Source organism: Zingiber officinale, chromosome 11B (assembly GCF_018446385.1).
Source record: "Zingiber officinale cultivar Zhangliang chromosome 11B, Zo_v1.1, whole genome shotgun sequence".
NCBI classification, from domain to species: Eukaryota; Viridiplantae; Streptophyta; class Magnoliopsida; order Zingiberales; family Zingiberaceae; genus Zingiber; species Zingiber officinale.
Genome location: NC_056007.1, coordinates 3099501 through 3119982, shown reverse-complemented (window position 1 = coordinate 3119982; position 20482 = coordinate 3099501). Strand labels below are relative to the sequence as shown.

The following is a 20482-nucleotide window of genomic DNA, read 5'->3' as shown; positions in this document are numbered from 1 at the left end:
TGGAAATAAACCTAAAAACAAGTTGACTTGTTTTAACTGTGGCAAGAAGGGACACTTCACTCGGGAGTGCACTGAGCCGAAAAAGGTAAATCCAAGTGTGTCTTCTTTTCCTGAGCATTTTGTTGCTAGTTTAGTGTTGTTAGCTGATTCTTATTCTTTGTGGATTATAGATTCAGGAGCAACCAACCATGTAGCTCGGGAATGAGTTACATTTATTGAGTACTGTCAGGTACCAACTGACAACAAGTGGATCTATGTAGGAAATAATACAAGAGTTGAAGTCAAAGAAGTCAACACTTGAAACTCAACCTTCGTGGTGGTAGTGTTTTGTTTCTACATGATATCTTGTATGCTCCTGAAATTTGTTGAAATCTTGTTTCCGTTATGTGTCTTCTTGATTTAGGGTATTAAATTAATTTTACAGTCGGTGTGTTGAACTTAAGATCGGACATGATTTTTTAACAAATGGTTTTATGATTCTTGATGTAGAACCATATGTCAATTATGCTATTGATGGTTATTTTTCAAACATTGCTCTAACTAGTGATGCAGATATAACTAATGAGATTTGGCATGCTGGATTATGACACATAGGATAAGAACGTATGAATTGCTTGGCTAGAGAGGGTCTAATGGGCACTCGAGCTAAGATTCACTTGTCCATATGCGAGCATTGTCTTGTTGGAAAAGCAACTAGAAACTATTTGGTAAGGCTATTAGATCTGAATCAACATTGCATTTAATTCATCTAGATATTTGTGGTCCAATGAATGTGAAGGCTAGACATTGAGCTTCCTATTTCATTATATTTATTAATAATTTCTCTCGGTTCAATCATGTGTATTTGATTTCTCACAAATCTGAAGCATTGAATTGTTTCATTCGTTATATGAATGAAGTTGAAAATCAAACGAAATGTAAAGTTAAGACTTTACGTACTGACCGTGAAGGGGAATATTTGTCTGATATATTCAAGACAATATGTAATGATAGAGGGATTATAAAATGGCTGACAATCCCTGAAACTCCATAACAAAATGGGGTAGCTGAAAGAAGAAATATGACTCTTCTTGAAAAGGTTAGGTCTACGATGGCGTAGGCTAATTTGCCAATCTCCTATTGGAGGATGCATTATTAACTACAGCCTATATACTTAATAAAGTACCTTCAAAGTCAATTCCATCTATCCCATATGAACGTTGGATAGGCAGAAAATCATATTTAAGTAATCTGAGACCCTGGGGGTCAACTGCTCATGTTCATGATAGTTCTCACAAGCATGAAAAACTAGGACCTAGGGGTAAGAAATGTATCTTTACAAGATATCATGAAACCTTCAAAGGTTATGTTTTCATAGATGAACGACTAGATGGAACCATATCCGAAATAGACTCGAGAGATGCGACTTTCGAAACAGAGTTCTCAATTTGAGGAGGATGAGATATTATTAATAAGAGAGGTGTCAAAAGGGATACCTGAGTCTGGTCAACCGAGTGGGAGTGATATGCCGAGTCATGAGTTGATTTCTCAATAACCTAACTTACGAAGAAGTGTTCGTAAGATCAAACCTAAGAAGTGGTTTGATATTAAGAATGAGGCATTGATTACACTTCCAATTGACGATGACGAACCTCAATCCATTGAGGAAGCATTGAGATGTAGAGTTAGAGAAAAATGGAAAGCTACAATGGTTGAAGAGATGGAGTCCATGATTCAGAATCATGTTTGGAACTTAGTCGATCTTCCTCTAAGCTAAAGGGCTATTGGGAATAAGTGGATTCTTAAAATAAAGAGAAAAATTGATGGGTCGATTAACAGATATAAAGCTCGTTTAGTTGCAAAAGGATATACCCAAATGGAGGGTATTGACTTTGAAGAGTATTTTCTCCCGTAGTGAAATTTGTGTTAATACGAGTTATTGTGGCCTTTGTGGCACATTATGACTTGGAATTATATCAAATGGGTGTAAAAATCACTTTTCTTAACGGTGATCTTGATGAAGAAATCTATATAGTTCAGCCAGAAGGTTTCATTGCTAAAGGCTAAGAGCAGAAAATATGTATACTTAGAAAGTTTATATATGGGCTAAAGTAAGCATCAAGACAATGGAACATAAGATTTAACGAAGTCGTTTTATCTTATGGTTTCAAGATGATCAATGAGGATCATTGTATTTTCCTCAAAAGGAAAAAAAAGAAAGTATGTCATTATATGTTGATGATATGTTGATAGCTGGAAATGACATAGGATATGTGAATGAAGTTAAGAAGTGGTTGTCATCACAATTTGATACAACGGATATGGGAGAAGCTGAATATATCTTAGGAGTGAAGATCATAAGAGATTGTCCTAAAAGACTTTTGGATCTGTCACAAGAGTCTTATATAAATAAGATGTTACATCATTGCAGCATGTCAAATTGCAAAGTAGAGCATACACCTATTATGAAAGGTATTGTTTTGAGCAAGAGTATGTGTCATAAAACTCCAAAGGAAATAGCTGAGATGAATACAAAATCATATGCCAATACATTGGTAGTTTGATGTACACTATGTTGTGTACACGTCCCGATATCAGCTATGTTGTGGGCTTGGCCAATCGCTTCTAGTCAAACCCAGGACCGAGACACTAGAAGGCGATGAAAATGATATTCAGATATTTGAATGCAACAATAGATTGTTGTCTCTATTTTCAATGATCATATATGAGTCTGAAAGGTTATTCAGATGTAAATTGGGTTGGAGATCTGGATGATAGAAAATCCACATCAGGCTATGCATTATTGAAGAATGGTGGTGTCATCTCTTGGAACAGCAAGAAACAAGCTTGTGTAACTTTATCGACTATGGAAGTTGAATATGTGGCATGTTCAGCGGCTGTGCAAGAAGCAATCTAGTTGAGAAGGTTCCTGAAGTATCTAAAAAGTACTAAGGATAGTGGGAGTCCAGTAACTATCTACTGTGACAGTCAAGCTGCAATAGTTTTTTCCAAGAATCCCAAATATCACAACAAAGACAAGCATATAGAAATTAAATATAATTTTGTGAGGGATATTGTGGCTAAAATAAATGTAATTCTTGAGTATGTCCCTACACGTGTTATGCTTGCAGATTCTTTTACTAAGCCAATGACTAAAAAGTCATTTAAAGAACATGTAAAGTCTTTGGGATTTCATAAAATGTAACAATATTGAAATAACAACCAGAATTTGTGATTTGATTATGTCATTTGTCATAATTTATTCAGTATATATGTTATATTTATTACATTCATATAAGATCTCGGTGAGCATGTTGGCAGCAGGTTGAGATTGGTCCACTCACATAGACAATCATCTCTGTTTGTTAAGTACAAATAGAGGTAAGACCGTTACTTATAGAATAACTTATGTAGTTGAAATTAGAGACAGATCTATAAGTTGTAGTCGCCTTAATAATTGTGTCAAGATGAGATCATTTATATGTTAATAATGATCGAAGTAAAATGAACCCACCATTTACTGAACCTGTTGAAGGTCATATTAGAATTCATATGTTGAATTCAGGATTAAACATTAGGTATGTCTAGATCAAAATTTGTACGATGTTAAATTTGAGAAAAACATGCACTCCTTTTAGTAAAGAGAATAACATCGTAACACGAAATTCATACCGCATGTGTTATTGCGACAATAAAGGTAATAAGAGAATGGATTCTTGTTTCTCTACTATGTGAGACCTTTGAGATTATAAGTTAATCTCAGTTTTTTACCTTAGTAACTATTTAGTTATTTACTTGAAGTTTTAATCAGTATCTGCTACTTTAGCATATATCCTATGGCTATGTATGATTCGGTCTATGGAACATAACTAGGAAAGTGACTGATTAGTATGAATAGATTCTAGCTAAAAGGGAAGATTAAATATATTTACATCATTAGATGTTATTCACTGGTCGACACATTTATGTTATATATAGAAATGAATGTGAATATTGGATATGGAACATGCTCTTGACATAATGGTCATTATAAGGGATTAGAGATATTCATATTGATGTAAATGAAAATTATTTAATATGGGTAAATAGCAAGACATGAATATCTCCAAGATAATGGTTGTGGGCCACTGGAGATTGGATGAATTCTGGATAAAAGCTATATGCTACCAGGAAAGAGACTATGTGTCATGCAGAGTGTGCCTCTAATTTATTTGAGTGGTTAAGTAAAGTGTAACAACTTTATTAGCATTGATCGCTCAGCAAGCAGTTATGTAAGGCATAACAATCTTCTTAGCAACTATCGCTCAGTATGTTTACTGTCGCACGAACCATTTTCTCTAAGTATAGATTGGATGTTCTAATATGGTCTATGTGACTAAACTCTCAAATAGTCTATGTGGTTTAGAGACTCCATCTAATTATTATTATGATTATAAAATTTTATTAGTTATTTGAGTCCATCATTATGATCAGGAGATCGATACGAACTCATGAGAAGTTGTTTCATGTGATTCCAAGCTCTCTAGGTCCATCTTCCGTATTTTATACATATTTTTTTATTTTTGAAAAAAAAATAATTTTTGCAACGAACTTGGAAATTAGTCCCAAATCAGGGATGAACTCAGAAGTTCGTCCCTGATTTGGGACAAATTTACAAGTTCGTCCCAAATTTTTTTTTAATTATACTTTTAAAAATTGGAAGATGGCCCTAGAGAGCTCGGAATGACACAAAACAAGTTTCTATGGGTTCATATCGTTCTCCTGATCTTATTAATGGGGGCAAACCTAATTATTAACAAATATACTAACTATTATAAATTTTTTACCCTGAACGACATATAAATATTTTATTCTTGTTCCAAAAATTTATAAATGTCAGTGTATTGGTTATAAATTATGTTTGAGCTCATTAGTAAGATCAGGAGATCGATACGAATCCATATAAACTTGTTTCGTGTCATTCCAAGCTCTCTAGGGTCATCTTCCAATTTTTAAAAGTTTAACCTAAAAAATAAAATTTTGGGACGAATTTGAAATTTTGTCCCTAATTTGTGATGAACTTCTGAGTTTGTCCCAAATTTGGGATGAATTTCCAAGTTCGTGGCAAAAATTAATTTTTTCAAAAATAAAAAAATACATTTAAAATGCGGAATATTGACCTACAGAGCTCGGAATCACATGAAACAAGTTACTATGGGTTTGTATCGATCTCCTAATCAAAATGATGGCCTCAAACATTTTTTTTCACACAATATATTTAGGTGAGTTATTTTTGGATATCAAACTCACCTAATCATTTTTAAACTCTAACTCTTTTTCACCAAGTCTTAAGGTTTAGAGACTCCATCTAATTATTATTACGATTAAAAAATTTTATTAGTTATTTGAGGTCATCATTGTGATCAGGAGATCGTTACGAACCCATAGGAACTTGCTTCATGTTATTCCGAGCTCTCTAGGTCCATCTTCCATATTTTATACGTATTTTTTTATTTTTGAAAAAATTTATTTTTGCGACGAACTTAGAAATTCGTCCCAAATCAGAGACGAACTTAGGAGTTTGTCCCTAATTTGGGACGAATTTAAAAGTTCGTCCCAATTTTTTTTTAGTTATACTTTTAAAAATTAGAAGATGACCCTAGAGAGCTCGGAATCACACGAAACAAGTTTCTATGGATTTGTATCATTCTCCTGATTTATTAATGCATGGGGGCAAACCTAATTTTTAACAAATATATTGACAATTATAAATTTTTTATCCCGAACGATTGATAAATATTTGATTCTTGTTCCAAAAATTTATAAACATCAGTATATTGGTTATAAATTATGTTTGAGCTCATTAGTAAGATCAGGAGATCGATACGAACCCATAAAAACTTTTTTCGTATCATTCCAAGCTCTCTGGGGTCATCTTCCAATTTTTAAAAGTCTAACCTAAAAAACAAAATTTTGGAACGAATTTGAAATTTCGTCCCTAATTTGCGACAAAATTGACGGCGAATATATATTCGTTGATAATTAGCAACAAATCTAGAGATTTGTCGCAAAATTGCATAAATTTTCTAACAAAATTTATACTTCGATTGACAACGAATTCTGCGACAAAAATATATTTGTTGCTAATATCTGACGAATTTATTTCGTTGCTATTTTCGTTGCTAATTAGCGACGGATTTTTTTCCGTTCAAAAACCTGTTGTAAATTTGAAACAAATATTATTCGTTCCAAATATTCATCCCTAAATTATAATTTCTTTTAATGAATATATGAAAATTACAGAAGTAGTCGTCCGGTTAAGAAGATCGTTGGACAATTACAAAAATATCAAAAGTAGTTTTGGACAGGTAAATTAGCTACCAATATTGAATCACTTTATTTGGAGAATCCAAACTACACGGCTTTATAAATTCTTCTCCCCCCAGAATCTTCTCCATTCAATCAACCTTCAACTTCAATCTCCTTAGCATGGCTGCTTCAGTTTCTGATAATAATCCTCAGAAATCGAATGGTATAATATCTGTGTTCTTCAATCGAATTCCTCTCTTAATTTGATCTTCTTCTTCTTCACTGATATCGTAATTTGATTCTTGTTTGAGCTCAGATGAAGTGGAGATCAAGGACGACAGCCCGATCGAGCAGGTGCGGATGACGGTGCCGACGACCGACGATCCGTCGCTGCCGTGCCTGACGATCCGAACGTGGATCCTGGGCGTTTTCAGCTGCGTCCTCCTCTCCTTCGTCAACCAGTTCTTCAGCTACCGCACCAACCAGCTCTCCATCTCCAGCGTCTGCGTCCAGATCCTGGCGCTGCCCATCGGCCGCTGGATGGCCCGCGTCCTCCCGCCGGCGATCATCAGGATCCCTCTACTCAACTGGTCCTTCTCTCTCAACCCCGGCCCCTTCAACATGAAGGAGCACGTCCTCCTCACCATCATAGCCAGCGCCGGCGCCGGCGGCGATTACGCCGTCGGCATCGTCACCATCGTGAAGGCCTTCTACCACCGCGGCATCAACGTCATGGCCGCCGTCCTCCTCACACAAACCACTCAAGTACACCCAAATCTATAAATTTAAAACGAATTATTTTCGATTAAATTTTGTATTATTTTTTTTTGTTCAGTTGTTAGGATTCGGCTGGGCTGGATTGTTCAGAAAATTCTTGGTGGATTCTCCTTACATGTGGTGGCCTGCCAATCTCATTCAGGTCTCTCTATTCAGGTGTGTATATGAATTTATGTCAAGAGTGATCCAATTAACTAGTTCTATTTTGATTTGATTGATTCATATTTTAAACTAATTGCTCATCCCTATTTAATTATACAATCTGCTGTGTGGAATATAAATAATGCAGAGCGCTGAACGAAGAAGAACGGCGGCCAAAGGGCGGCGTGACGCGGCTCCAGTTCTTCCTCATTTGCATGGCCTGCAGCTTCTGCTACTACGTCGTCCCCAACTACTTCTTCCCGACCATCACCTGCATCTCGATCCTCTGCTTCATTTGGAAGGACTCCATCACCATCCACCAGATCGGCTCCGGCATGAGCGGCCTCGGCGTCGGCGCCATCGCCTTCGACTGGGCCACCGCCGCCATGATCGGCAGCCCCATAGCGGCGCCCATCTTCGTCCTCTTCAACGTCCTCGCCGGCTACGTCATCCTAGTCTACATCATCATGCCCCTCTGCTACTGGAACAACCTCTACGACGGTCGCCGCTTCACCTTGCTCAGCTCGCACCTCTTCGAGCGCTCCGGCAAGCCCTACGACCTCAGCCGCGTCCTCGACACCAAGACCTTCACTCTCAACGTGGAGGAGTACGAGAACTACAGCCGCATCTACATCAGCACCTTCTTCGCCATGGCCTACGGCATCGGCTTCGCCACCCTCACCGCCACCCTCTCCCACGTCTTCCTCTTCGACGGCCAGTACATGCTCAAGCTGTGGCGGCAGGCGACATCCAAGGCGAACGTGAACTTCCTGGACGTGCACGGCCGGATCATGAAGGCCAACTACGCCGCAGTGCCGCAGTGGTGGTTCCACCTCCTCCTCGTCGTCGTCACCGCGCTCTCCATCTACACCTGCGAGGGCTTCGGCCGCGCCCTGCAGCTGCCTTACTGGGGCCTCTTCCTCGCTATGGCCATGGCCTTCGTCTTCACCCTTCCCGTCGGGATCATCACCGCCACCACCAATACGGTATTTAATTAATCAAAAGCATTATTATATATATTATTAATTGGAATATTAATTCCGATATTGATGATGAATTGATCGATCAATGGTTAATGAATTATATATTTTGCATGTGGGTGATATATATATGCAGACGCCTGGACTGAACATAATAACAGAGATGGTGATCGGTTACATAATGCCGGGAAAGCCATTGGCCAATGTGGTGTTTAAAACCTACGGCTATATGAGTATGTCCCAAGCCATCACCTTTCTCAGCGATTTCAAGCTCGGTTACTACATGAAGATTCCTCCTAGGTCCATGTTCGTTGCTCAGGTAAGTAAATATATATATATATATATAATGTGATATGTTCTTTTTTATTTATTTATTTAATTAAACTTTATTTTTATTTCAGTTGGCGGGTTCAGTGATCGCCAACGCGAGCTACTTCTGGACGGCGTGGTGGTTGCTCACCGACGTCCCCCACATTTGCGATACCAACCAGTTGCCGGACGACACCCCGTGGACGTGCCCCAGCGACTCCGTCTTCTTCAGCGCCTCCGTTATCTGGGGTGTCGTTGGCCCTGCCCGGATGTTCGGCCCCGGCTCCATCTACGCCGGCCTCAACTACTTCTTCCTCCTCGGCCTCCTCGCCCCCGCCGTCGTCTACCTCTTCCACCGCCTCTTCCCGGAGAAGAAGTGGATCCCGCTCATCAACTTCCCCGTCATCTTCGGCTCCTCCGGCAGCATGCCGCCTAACAAGGCCATCAACTACAACTGCTGGTTCATCGTCGGCTTCGTCGTCAACTACTGGGTGTTCAAGCACCACAAGCAGTGGTGGGGGCGCTACGCCTATGTCATGTCTGCCGCCCTCGACGCCGGCACGAGTTTCATGGGCGTCGTCGCCTTCTTCGCCCTCGGGAACTATAACATCTACTCTGTCAACTGGACGTGCACGGCCGCCACCGTCACCGCCACCCTCTCCCACGTCTTCCTCTTCGACGGCCAGTACATGCTCAAGCTGTGGCGGCAGGCGACGTCCAAGGCGAACGTGAACTTCCTGGACGTGCACGGCCGGATCATGAAGGCCAACTACGCCGCAGTGCCGCAGTGGTGGTTCCACGGAAAAATTCTTAAAATATACCTTTTTTTTAAAATATGGATAACAGTATGTTTCTTTTTGGAGAAGCTGCGCTTGTATGCCTTTCGCATTTGTAAAATGCGAAATTTAATAAAGTTTCACATTCTTGGAATGCGAAACTATAGGCGTTCCGTAAAAAAAAGTTTTATTTAACATTTTGCCACTTTCGCTGTTTCGCATTTCTTAAATGCGAAAGTTGTAAGCCTTTCCCTAAAATGTTTCTGCCGACACCTTTCCTCTTTTTTTTCCTCACAGCCCGTCCACCCCACATCAAGCCACGCTAAACCCTAAATCGCCGACTCCTCCTCGTCCTTCTTCTTTTCATAGTGTCCGCCCGCTCCATTAGTTGTCCGATCTTGCCACGCCGAACACCTAAACCTTAAATCATCGCCGCCTTATTCTTCTTCTTCTTCTACTCGCGATCTCGTGGCTGCCCGCCCCTGGAGCTGTTTGATCAGGCCATGCCGGAGCACCTCATTGCGAAGGATTAGAAGGCAAGTCTAACTTGTTGCGAAGTATTAGAAGGCAAGGCCCAACTGTGAATATAAAGACCCGATTCTCGTCGAATTCGTCGGCATCGAACTGTTCTTCAACTTAACAACAGTGAGTTTTATGGTCTAAAAAATCTTCCTTTTTTTTTAAAAATAGTTCATATGGTAATGTACTGATGTATTGCATATACCATTTAATTAGGGTTGTTTGGCTTATTAGTATGGTTTTAGAACGTCCAATTCCTGTGAGCTTGTTTTGGGGAGCTAAGATTGAATATGAGAATGATTCAATTAAGCATGGACAGTCTATCTCTAACGCTACCATAGTGATTGAACATAAATTGAGTTACGACGAGCTGGTAGATGAGATTTGTCAACAAGTTGGTGTGGATAGAAAACATTTTAAGCTGAATATTATCTTGGATTATGAACAAAATGGGAAATCCAGATCCACCCTTATTACAAATGATAAGTCATTACAAATTTTATTCTATTTGGCCCAGACAGTTACAGATTTTTGGGCTGACATCTATGTTGAGATGGAAGAAATTCCGCAAAGTTCGATCCAACAGGAAGAATTATTGCCAACCGAACACACGAGCATGGTTGCACTTCTTAATAACTTTATGGGATCAATGTCTCATGTTGGATCTTCTAATGGATTTGTTGAACTGAATTATGTACCAAGTTTGATATCTAAACCTACAATTCAGATGACTGTAGGTGAAAACATCAATATGGGTCCTCCGTTACCATCTCAAGATTTTGTTGAGCTTCCTCATGTAGAATCTCCAATGTATGATACCATGATTCCTTTTCCATTGCCACCGGAGGTGCAGTTGGATGATGAGGCACGGAGTAGTGAATATTCTCAATCTTCTGAAGATAGTGGGGACATTTTGAGCATTCCTATGGATGATGACTCTCCTGATGATGGTGATTGTGATACTCATCTTAATTGTGGTGAGATTCCACCATATAATGAAAGGGTGATGCACTTCATGAATGATATAGGGGAGGAAAATGATGATGACAATGTAGATCGAGAAGATGCAGTTCATATTGATATTTGGAGTGAATCAAAAAATCAAATTCGGCTAGGAATGCTATTTGACAGCAAGTCTCAACTGCGGAAAGCCGTGACATTATGGTCTATCAGTCAAAATCGGGAGTTTAAGGTAGTTGAAAGCAGAATCAACACATGGGTTGCAAAATGCAAAGTGGCGCCGTCAGACATAGATTCTAACACTGGGCCTGAGAATTATAGGTCACCGTGTCTTTGGTGTATTCGTGCAGTTCATAAGAAGACGCATAAGATGTGGCAAATCACTCAATGGGTAAATATGCACAATTGTCTTGGCTCCATCAGTGGCAATAATAATAGAAATTTAACTTCAGCTATCATTGCGTCTCACATTATTCATCAAATTGAGGTGAACCCTGGATATCCTGTAAAAAATGTCCAAGCTGATATTAAACAATCATTGCATGTTGATATTTCATACAAGAAGGCATGGCATGGGAGGAGAAAAGCCATAGAGATTGTTTATGGAAATTGGGAAAGTAATTTTGCTGGGCTACCTTCGTATATTGCAGCCTTAGAGCATTCTAATCCCAATACTATTGTTAACTGGCATCATCACCCAAGTAGCACTGAAAATGTGAAAGTCTTCAAATATATATTTTGGGCATTTGGACCAGCAATTGATGCATTCCACATGTGTAGGCCGGTTATCAGTGTTGATGGTACACATTTACGAGGGGCTTATAAGGGAAAGATGCTTATAGCTGTTTCTAAGGATGCAAACAATCGCATATTACCTGTTGCTTATGCTATAGTAGATGAGGAGACTATAGCTAGTTGGTGTTGGTTTTTTGAACAATTCAGGTATTATGTGGCACAAGATAGACAATTATGTGTTATTTCTGATAGACACCATGGAATTATTCATGCTATGTCAAATTTAGAGGAATGGAAGGAACCAATTGCATATCATAGATTTTGTCTTCGACATGTTCGAAGTAATTTCATGACAAAGTTTAAGAATGTCACTTTGAAACATTATTGTTGGGCTATTGGCAGTACTACTCAAAGACGGAAATTCAACAGATTTAGGAGACAGATTAGGGCACTTGATCCAACGGCATGGCAGTATTTGAGAGATATTGGCATAAGGCGGTGGAGTCTTGCTTACGATGGTAACCATCGATGGGGATGTCTTACAACAAACACTTCTGAGAGTTTGAACAATGTTTTGCGAGGGGCTAGATTGTTGCCAATTAAGGCATGTATTGATCTGTCATTTCATAGAACTGTTCAACTTTTTCAAAGGTATAAACAGGTAGCCCATCATTGTAATACAGCCCTCCCGCCACATCATTGGAGCAAATTCATGGAGGCTGAAAGACATGCACAAGGACATCACATTGATGAGTTTAACTATACAGATGGAGTGTACAAGATTGTAACAAGAAGACAATTGAATGGTAAAGGTGGTCATGTACACACGGTTCTTTACTATGAAAAAGATTGCACATGTGGAAAGTGGCAGATGCATAGATTTCCATGTTCACATGCAATTGCTGTTTGCCGACATAGAGGGGATAATGCTATTGACCTTGTGGATGAAGTTCACACCACAAAGACTTACATGGCACAATATTCTGGCAAGTTTTATCCTATTCATCATAAGGATTATTGGACAAATCCAGGTTGGGAGATTCAAGCAGATTACTCAAGATTGATCAATCATGGACGGGGTCGGAGACGTGAAAGTCGAATACAAAACGAGATGGATCTGAGGCACCCTGATGAACCCCGTAGATGTGGAAGATGCCACCAAACTGGCCACAACAGGAGAAATTGTCAAAATACACACCCCAGGGTTGATAATGAAGTCGATAGTTGATGTTTTTTTAATATAATGTATCTCAGTAAGTGAATACCATGTGATGGGAATTAATATTTTGTATTGTATCTCAGTAAGTCAAATACATTTATGTTATTTGGGATTTGAAACCTTGTACAACTTTATTTATACTCTATTTTACGGTGTTGCTGTGATATAAGACTTTGTACTTTTGTCTTTATTTGTTTTTTTTGTTACGAATATTGTTTGTTTAATGTCAGTTCTTTATGCTGCAGTGAATAAATTAAATACTATTTAATTAATTTTTAAATTTTGCAGGGTGTTTAAAATGACATCACCTCCAGTTTATAATTTAAATCCAGGCCCATTGATACCAGACTTGCTATTCTTACACAAAGAGCATAGATCTTCGGATCTATTTTATGGGAAAATCAAGGATGACCCACTTAAAGTAAGAAGATGTGATAGTAGTTTTTGGAGACATGTTGATAATATACCACAGCGTGTAATGCATCACATACAAGAAGCTGGGTTTGAGGGTGTCATTCGGTGTGGATATATCCAACTCGATCATGGTCTTATTACTGCTCTAGTGGAGCGATGGCGTCCAGAAACTCATACTTTTCATTTCCCTATTGGTGAGGCGACAATTACCCTACAGGATGTTGAGGTTTTGTGGGGCCTCCAAGTTATAGGATCTCCTGTGTGTGCTGCTGATATGAACAAATCATTAGAGCAGTGGATAGATATATGTGAGACTATGATGGGTTTTACTCCTCCGGATGGTGCCATATCAAATAATCGAATACTACTAAGGTGTTTGTATGATATCATCTGCAAGCCTCTACCTGAGAATGCATCAGATGAATCATGTATTCAACGGGCGAGAGTCTATATTTTGTATTTGTTGGGTGGTAATTTGTTATCTGATTTATCTGGTAGCACTGTGTACATGCATCACCTCATCAATTTGGTTGATATGTCTGTTAGTGCTTCTATGAGTTGGGGGAGTGCTATTTTGGCCTGTTTATATAGACGTTTGTGCAAAGCGTCATATTCAAAGGCGAATGAGATATGTGGTCCGCTAGTATTATTGCAGGTAATTGAATATAGCTTAATGATATCTTGTATTATATTGTAATTCTTTTAAAATATATTATTTTCTTTTAGTTGTGGGCTTGGGAACGGTTACCCACCATTCAACCCATCCGACGCACTGATGAAGTCGATTTCACTCGCCCTTATGGATCGAGGTTCGTTTACTTCAATACAATGGATTAAATTATTTATTTATATTTTTTTATATATGCAGTGTTAAGTTTAATAATCTTCCATCCATATATATTTAAGGTGGAATGTGGAGTTTGGAGTGACTAGAGTTCCGATGCATGTTTTGCCTGCCTATCGAGATGCATTCGCCAGTCTACAACCTAATCAGGTATAAATGAACGATAATATGCTATATGTTTTTTATTCTTAAACGATAATATGCTATATTCGAAAGTTACAAGGAATCGAAGATAATATGCTGTAAACATAAAATGACACGCAGGATAAGAAGCTATTGGTTAAAGAAATAAGCTATTGGACCTATTACCAGGTTATAGCTTATATGTTGTAAACCTCGCTCACCTGCTCACCTGGTTATAACCAGGTAACAATATTATTAGCATATTATATGCTATAATTGGTAATAATATTACCAGGTTATTATGTTATTATGTTTACAGCACATTATACGCTATTCCTTTAATATTAACATAAGAACCTGGCTCTCCTGGTAATAATATTAAGAAAATATTATTCCTCACATGATAATATTATTACCAAGGAATAACTTCTTAATATTAACATTTGTCAAAGTTTATTTCTTAAACTTGCTATATTACAGATTGTTTAAATCAGGTAGTGTAAACAATTTAAGTTTATTCTTAAACTTGCTATTTCTGGATGGGTTTCTTATCCTTTTCAGTTTATCTGGCTACCGTATGAAGAACATGTTCTTGAATTATTGCCTTCGTATTGTACAAGAGGTCGAGCATGTTGGAGATCTGTCACCTATTTGATATGTTGGGAGATTGTTGAAGCTCACTTACCAAACAGAGTCTTACGACAATTTGGTATGCATCAACCGATCCCTATTCCTCGCCTGTTAGATAAACATGTTGCATTGCATAAAATGACACGCAGTGGTAGAGCCAACACTAATTGGATAGAGACACATCAACAATATATTGATCATTGGCGTGATTCACTTAACCATGTTGAAAATGGCGAGTTAGTGAATGATCCAATGCATGCCTCTGTAGAATATATGTCTTGGTATTGGCAGCGGACAGTTATATACATTACAAATCCGAGTCAACGATTTTCTTCTAATGGCTTTCAGGGTGATGGAGAGACTACTGAGTATTTGGTATTTTTTTTTTCCAATATGAAATTTTTAGTAGTACCTATTAATTTGCATTTATTATGTTCATACTAACTAATTCATCTATGTATATATTAGATGGATGGCATGTGCCGAGTGTTCTACACATCATTAGACTTGATGGCGATCAGTGATGCTAAGCATGCTGGATATTTTGCACAAATTCGAGATATAGCTAGCCACTACATGCACCAAGCCAGAGGACAGCAACGTTTGGATATTAGGCATTCGCATGTACTTGAACAAGTTGATCACCAAAGTTCACTTACACAACAGATTCATAAAGAACCAAGAAATATTCAGCGGGGAAGACAAGGTGGTAGGAGATGCCGAACTCAACCTACTCAATCTCATTTTTCAAATATTGGTCTTGGAGGTTCTTCAAGTAATTTGGAACATGGTAGTCACTCTGATACTACATTACCAACCCAGACCCCCACAGTTTGTCCATCGCCTATTACTCCAATTCACCTTTTTGATCAAACACTTGATTCTGGCATAACCAATGATAATGCACACAATGGTGGATCTAGTCAATTGCAAGTAAATGATAATGAGCTGGATGAGCAAAATGACATTACCGTTGAACATCATGGTGATCTCCCCATAGCTCTACGCAAACAAAAAAGAACAGTAAAACATATTGGTTGCGGTACACATGGGAGGCTAGGGATGGGGCACTAATTATTACTTAGCAAAATGTAAATTTTATTTGGACAATAGTGTATTATGAGAAAAGACTAACTTATGTTGGATGGTTTCAATTAGTAGTAGTGTATCTCTTAAGTTGTATAAGACTAACTTTAGATTTTTCTCAGGATATTAAATCTGTGTGCATCATGTTTTGGCTTCATGAAGCATTCCTTAGTGTAGCGGATTATCTGTGCAGATTTTGCATTAATGTGTTAGAAGGATAAATTCATGTGTAGTGTGTTTGAAGGATTTTTTGATGGCCGGATATGGATTTCTTTTTGGTGTGATGGAATATGAATTATGTGCAGTTGCTGATTGTAGATATTATGTGCAGTTGTTGTAGATATTATGTGCAGTTACTGATTGTAAATATTATGTGCAAGTTGCAGATTGTTTTACTCTGTAAGAAATTTGGTTTCAAATATTGATGAAGCTGAGGAATTCTTGGAAGTTGTTGAGGTGCAAATGTTCTTATGTGGTTAATGTTCTGATTCTGTAAGAAAGTTGCTGAGGAATTCTAGGAGCTTAATGTACTATCTGCTCCAAATAGATAGAATTCATTCCAGCTCCAAATAGAATTTGTTTGCTTAATGTACTATCTGCTTTTTTAATATAGGATTCCATCAAATCAAGGTATTATATATGGAAGGTTGAAATTCCCAACATTAAAATGAATGGCTATGGATGAAGTCTCTACAGGACTATAGAGAGGCTCTATATATTTATTTTGTCCAGCTTCTCACACTATCATTTGTCTTTTGTTTCATATAAATGCGTATCATATCATGTGTTCATGTGTGTTTATGCTTTATTCTTAGGTACCAATGTTCACTGCATCAGGTCTGCGGGTCCGCTTTCTGAAGGTACATCTTTGAAATATTTCAATCCCATAATTTGTAACACTCGAATTATTTATTTTTCTAATTATTAGCATTTATGTTTAGGCAGGTATGAGAGAAAAGTGGTTATAACACAGTTGAATGGGTTCGTTACATCACCAAAGCTGGATCATATGAAATTAGATGTTAGTTTATGAACTGCATAGAAACAACTAAAAACATCACCTTTGGAAGGGGCCAAGTGAGTTGGAGCTCGATAGTTCATGAGCAACAATTCAGATGAGATGATGGATCCATCTTCAAGCATGAGCTCCTAGATATGTGAAAATGTTGTGAAATCCTTTGGATGGCCACTTTATTTCCATACAAAATTTAAAAAGAAAAAAGTTATTTTTTTTGGTATGATTTTAGTATTTTTGGTTTGTACTTTTACTTGATTGTCAGATGTTTCAGTTGGATAATAGTATTGATTTCTGTTTCTTATATTGTTCAACTGAGGTAAGCGATTTATTATGCATTGTTGACTAATGGTTGCGAAGTTACACGGTAAAAATTCAATGATTTTATTTGTCTTGTTGAACTAAATAAGTGAATAAGTCGGATGTCGCTATAGCCCGTATTTTTCTCTGAGAATTTGGGTGAACAAGTTGGTTTGTTGCAAAAGCATTGGTTTCGCAGTTCGCAAACAAAAAAAGAGAAAATCCTTAGTTCTTGAAGCATAAAATAACAAATGCGAAAGCATTTACAGTAAGAATTTTATTGTTTATCGCAACAACATTGGTTTCGCATTTAGCAAATAAAAAAAAAAGAAATCCTTAGTTTTGGAGCAGAAAGCAGCAAATGCGAAAACATCTACACTAAGAATTTTTTGGTCTTTTAAAGCATTGGTTTCGCATTTAGCAAATGCGAAACTATTGCTTTCACATTTAGCAAATGCGAAACTATTGCTTTCGCATTTAACGAATGCGAAATCAATGCTTTTGAAGCAAAAAAATTCTTAGTTTTAATAGGAAAGCTCGCCACAGAGCAAATATCGTAGCATTCTTGTGTTCAGGTAACTACAGAGCAAATATCGATATTTGCTACGACATTTTGTAATTACCACGATATAAATACCAAATATCGTAGCATGTCTGTGATTTTCATTAGTTTCGCATTTGCAGAATATGAAACCTATTAAATTTCGCATATTGCAAATGCGAAACACACACCAAGGTAACTACTTTCAAAATAAACACATTGTTTTCCACATTTTACGTAATTGGTATATTTCAGGAATTTCCTCTGGTTCCACCTCCTCCTCCTCGTCGTCACCGCGCTCTCCATCTACACCTGCGAGGGCTTCGGCCGCGCCCTGCAGCTGCCTTACTGGGGCCTCTTCCTCGCTATGGCCATGGCCTTCGTCTTCACCCTTCCCGTCGGGATCATCACCGCCACCACCAATACGGTATTTAATTAATCAAAAGCATTATTATATATATTATTAATTGGAATATTAATTCCGATATTGATGATGAATTGATCGATCAATGGTTAATGAATTATATATTTTACATGTGGGTGATATATATATGCAGACGCCTGGACTGAACATAATAACAGAGATGGTGATCGGTTACATAATGCCGGGAAAGCCATTGGCCAATGTGGTGTTCAAAACCTACGGCTATATGAGTATGTCCCAAGCCATCACCTTTCTCAGCGATTTCAAGCTCGGTTACTACATGAAGATTCCTCCTAGGTCCATGTTCGTTGCTCAGGTAAGTAAACATATATATATATATATATATAAGGTGATATGTTCTTTTTTATTTATTTATTTAATTAAACTTTATTTTTATTTCAGTTGGCGGGTTCAGTGATCGCCAACGCGAGCTACTTCTGGACGGCGTGGTGGTTGCTCACCGACGTCCCCCACATTTGCGATACCAACCAGTTGCCGGACGACACCCCGTGGACGTGCCCCAGCGACTCCGTCTTCTTCAGCGCCTCCGTTATCTGGGGTGTCGTTGGCCCTGCTCGGATGTTCGGCCCCGGCTCCATCTACGCCGGCCTCAACTACTTCTTCCTCCTCGGCCTCCTCGCCCCCGCCGTCGTCTACCTCTTCCACCGCCTCTTCCCGGAGAAGAAGTGGATCCCGCTCATCAACTTCCCCGTCATCTTCGGCTCCTCCGGCAGCATGCCGCCTAACAAGGCCATCAACTACAACTGCTGGTTCATCGTCGGCTTCGTCGTCAACTACTGGGTGTTCAAGCACCACAAGCAGTGGTGGGGGCGCTACGCCTATGTCATGTCTGCCGCCCTCGACGCCGGCACGAGTTTCATGGGCGTCGTCGCCTTCTTCGCCCTCAGGAACTATAACATCTACTCTGTCAACTGGTGGGGAGGCGTCACCGAGGACTATTGTCCCCTCGCTAAATGCCCCACCGAGCCCGGCGCCTACATCCCCAAGGGATGTCCTGAACTTCATTGAATGAATTATATAATACACGCCACTGAAGATAATTACTTTGTTATTGAGCTTTGATTAAGTTGATGAAAACATTTCTGTACAAAATTTGAGATTTTTAATAAAGTTCCATTTAAAAAAACAAATGTTTGAATTATCTTCACTATTTTTTATTTTTTAGGATTATAAATAAATTTTGTGTTTAATTCAATAAAATTAGTTTATATTATTATTATTATTATTATTATTATTATTTGATAATTCAATATTCATATTTGATCCTGTCCGAAAACGATAAAGGCGTTAAAGTTGAAAACGAGGCTCCACTGTTGACTCGACGAAGATTCCGCACTGTCTTGCGACATAAAGAGTGTTAGTGTCGGGCCAGGGAAAGGGTCCCCGATATTGGTCATCCGACGCTCAAATCATCACACGGTTTGAAGGAAGAAAATGGAGGAAGAACATTGTAGCAATGAGTGTATCGAAATGTAGAGCATCAAATACTTCCGCCTGTAGATGGAAACTCCTTTTATAATGTAAGTATTGTGTTATACATATATCTCAAAGTATCGACACATTTTCCAAAGTATCCCTAAGAAAAGATAGGTCATAAAGTGCTTCTGACGTATTTTCTTAAACAAGCAAGCAAATCTTTGAAATTTGATGAACTAGAAGATTCTAAAATACGATTTGCCCTCGAGTTCTGCTGTGGGCTAGTCAGTGGGTATAGGAAATGGGGAGAGTGGGGAACATGCCCACGTTCCCCACTATTTTTAATGGAAAAGTCCATTTTACCCTTGGGCCATTTCCATTTATAAATGGTGCATCCAAGGATCATCAGGGGTGCAAAATTGCGAGAAGGCAACGAGAGCTAGAGAAGGACATCTGAGGCGGTGGGATTTGGTTCGTGGAATCGTGGAGGACTTTCCGATCCTGTGATCGCTCTTCCGACAACGAGTTTCGCCATTACTGATTGCGGATCTGCGGGAGATCGCTGTAAGTTTTTACCGCTTTAATCAATTCATCTTTCATGCATTTAGAATCTAAATGCTTAAGACGAATTATGAAATCGGCGTACGAATATTTTCTCGCTTTGCCATTTCTTGTGGTTGTTTTGCACGACTAATGTGTCGTACCAAACAAGCGTCGACGACTACATAATGCTGCAGGGATTTGCTGGTGACAACAGTCCGTGGCCGTTGATGGCATCCTGGCTGGTCGACTATATGTTGGTGGCTAGGACGGGCAGAATCATCGTCGGCAATCTTGTCAGGCCTATAGAAGGTTTTTTAGTGTCGGAGAGGACCGGCGACCATCCTAGTAGGCTAAAGATTGGCCTTCGTGGCCGGCGATTTTGTCTATCACGGTTGCATGGAGGCAATGGGCGGAAGGCGCAGCATCAGCGTGGTCAATCGTG

At 38.8% G+C, this 20482-nt stretch overlaps 1 protein-coding gene across 1 annotated transcript; it reads left to right on the top strand.

Annotated features, from left to right (window-relative positions):
- Window positions 1-6447: 6447 nt before the first annotated feature.
- LOC122035306 (oligopeptide transporter 5-like) lies at window positions 6448-19089 on the top strand. Its single transcript, XM_042594720.1, has 6 exons — window positions 6448-6490; window positions 6584-7032; window positions 7103-7200; window positions 7334-8171; window positions 8302-8484; window positions 18463-19089. Exons 1-6 carry the CDS (start codon window positions 6448-6450, stop codon window positions 19087-19089), a joined length of 2238 nt encoding a protein of 745 aa, XP_042450654.1.
- The last annotated feature ends 1393 nt before the right edge of the window (window positions 19090-20482 follow it).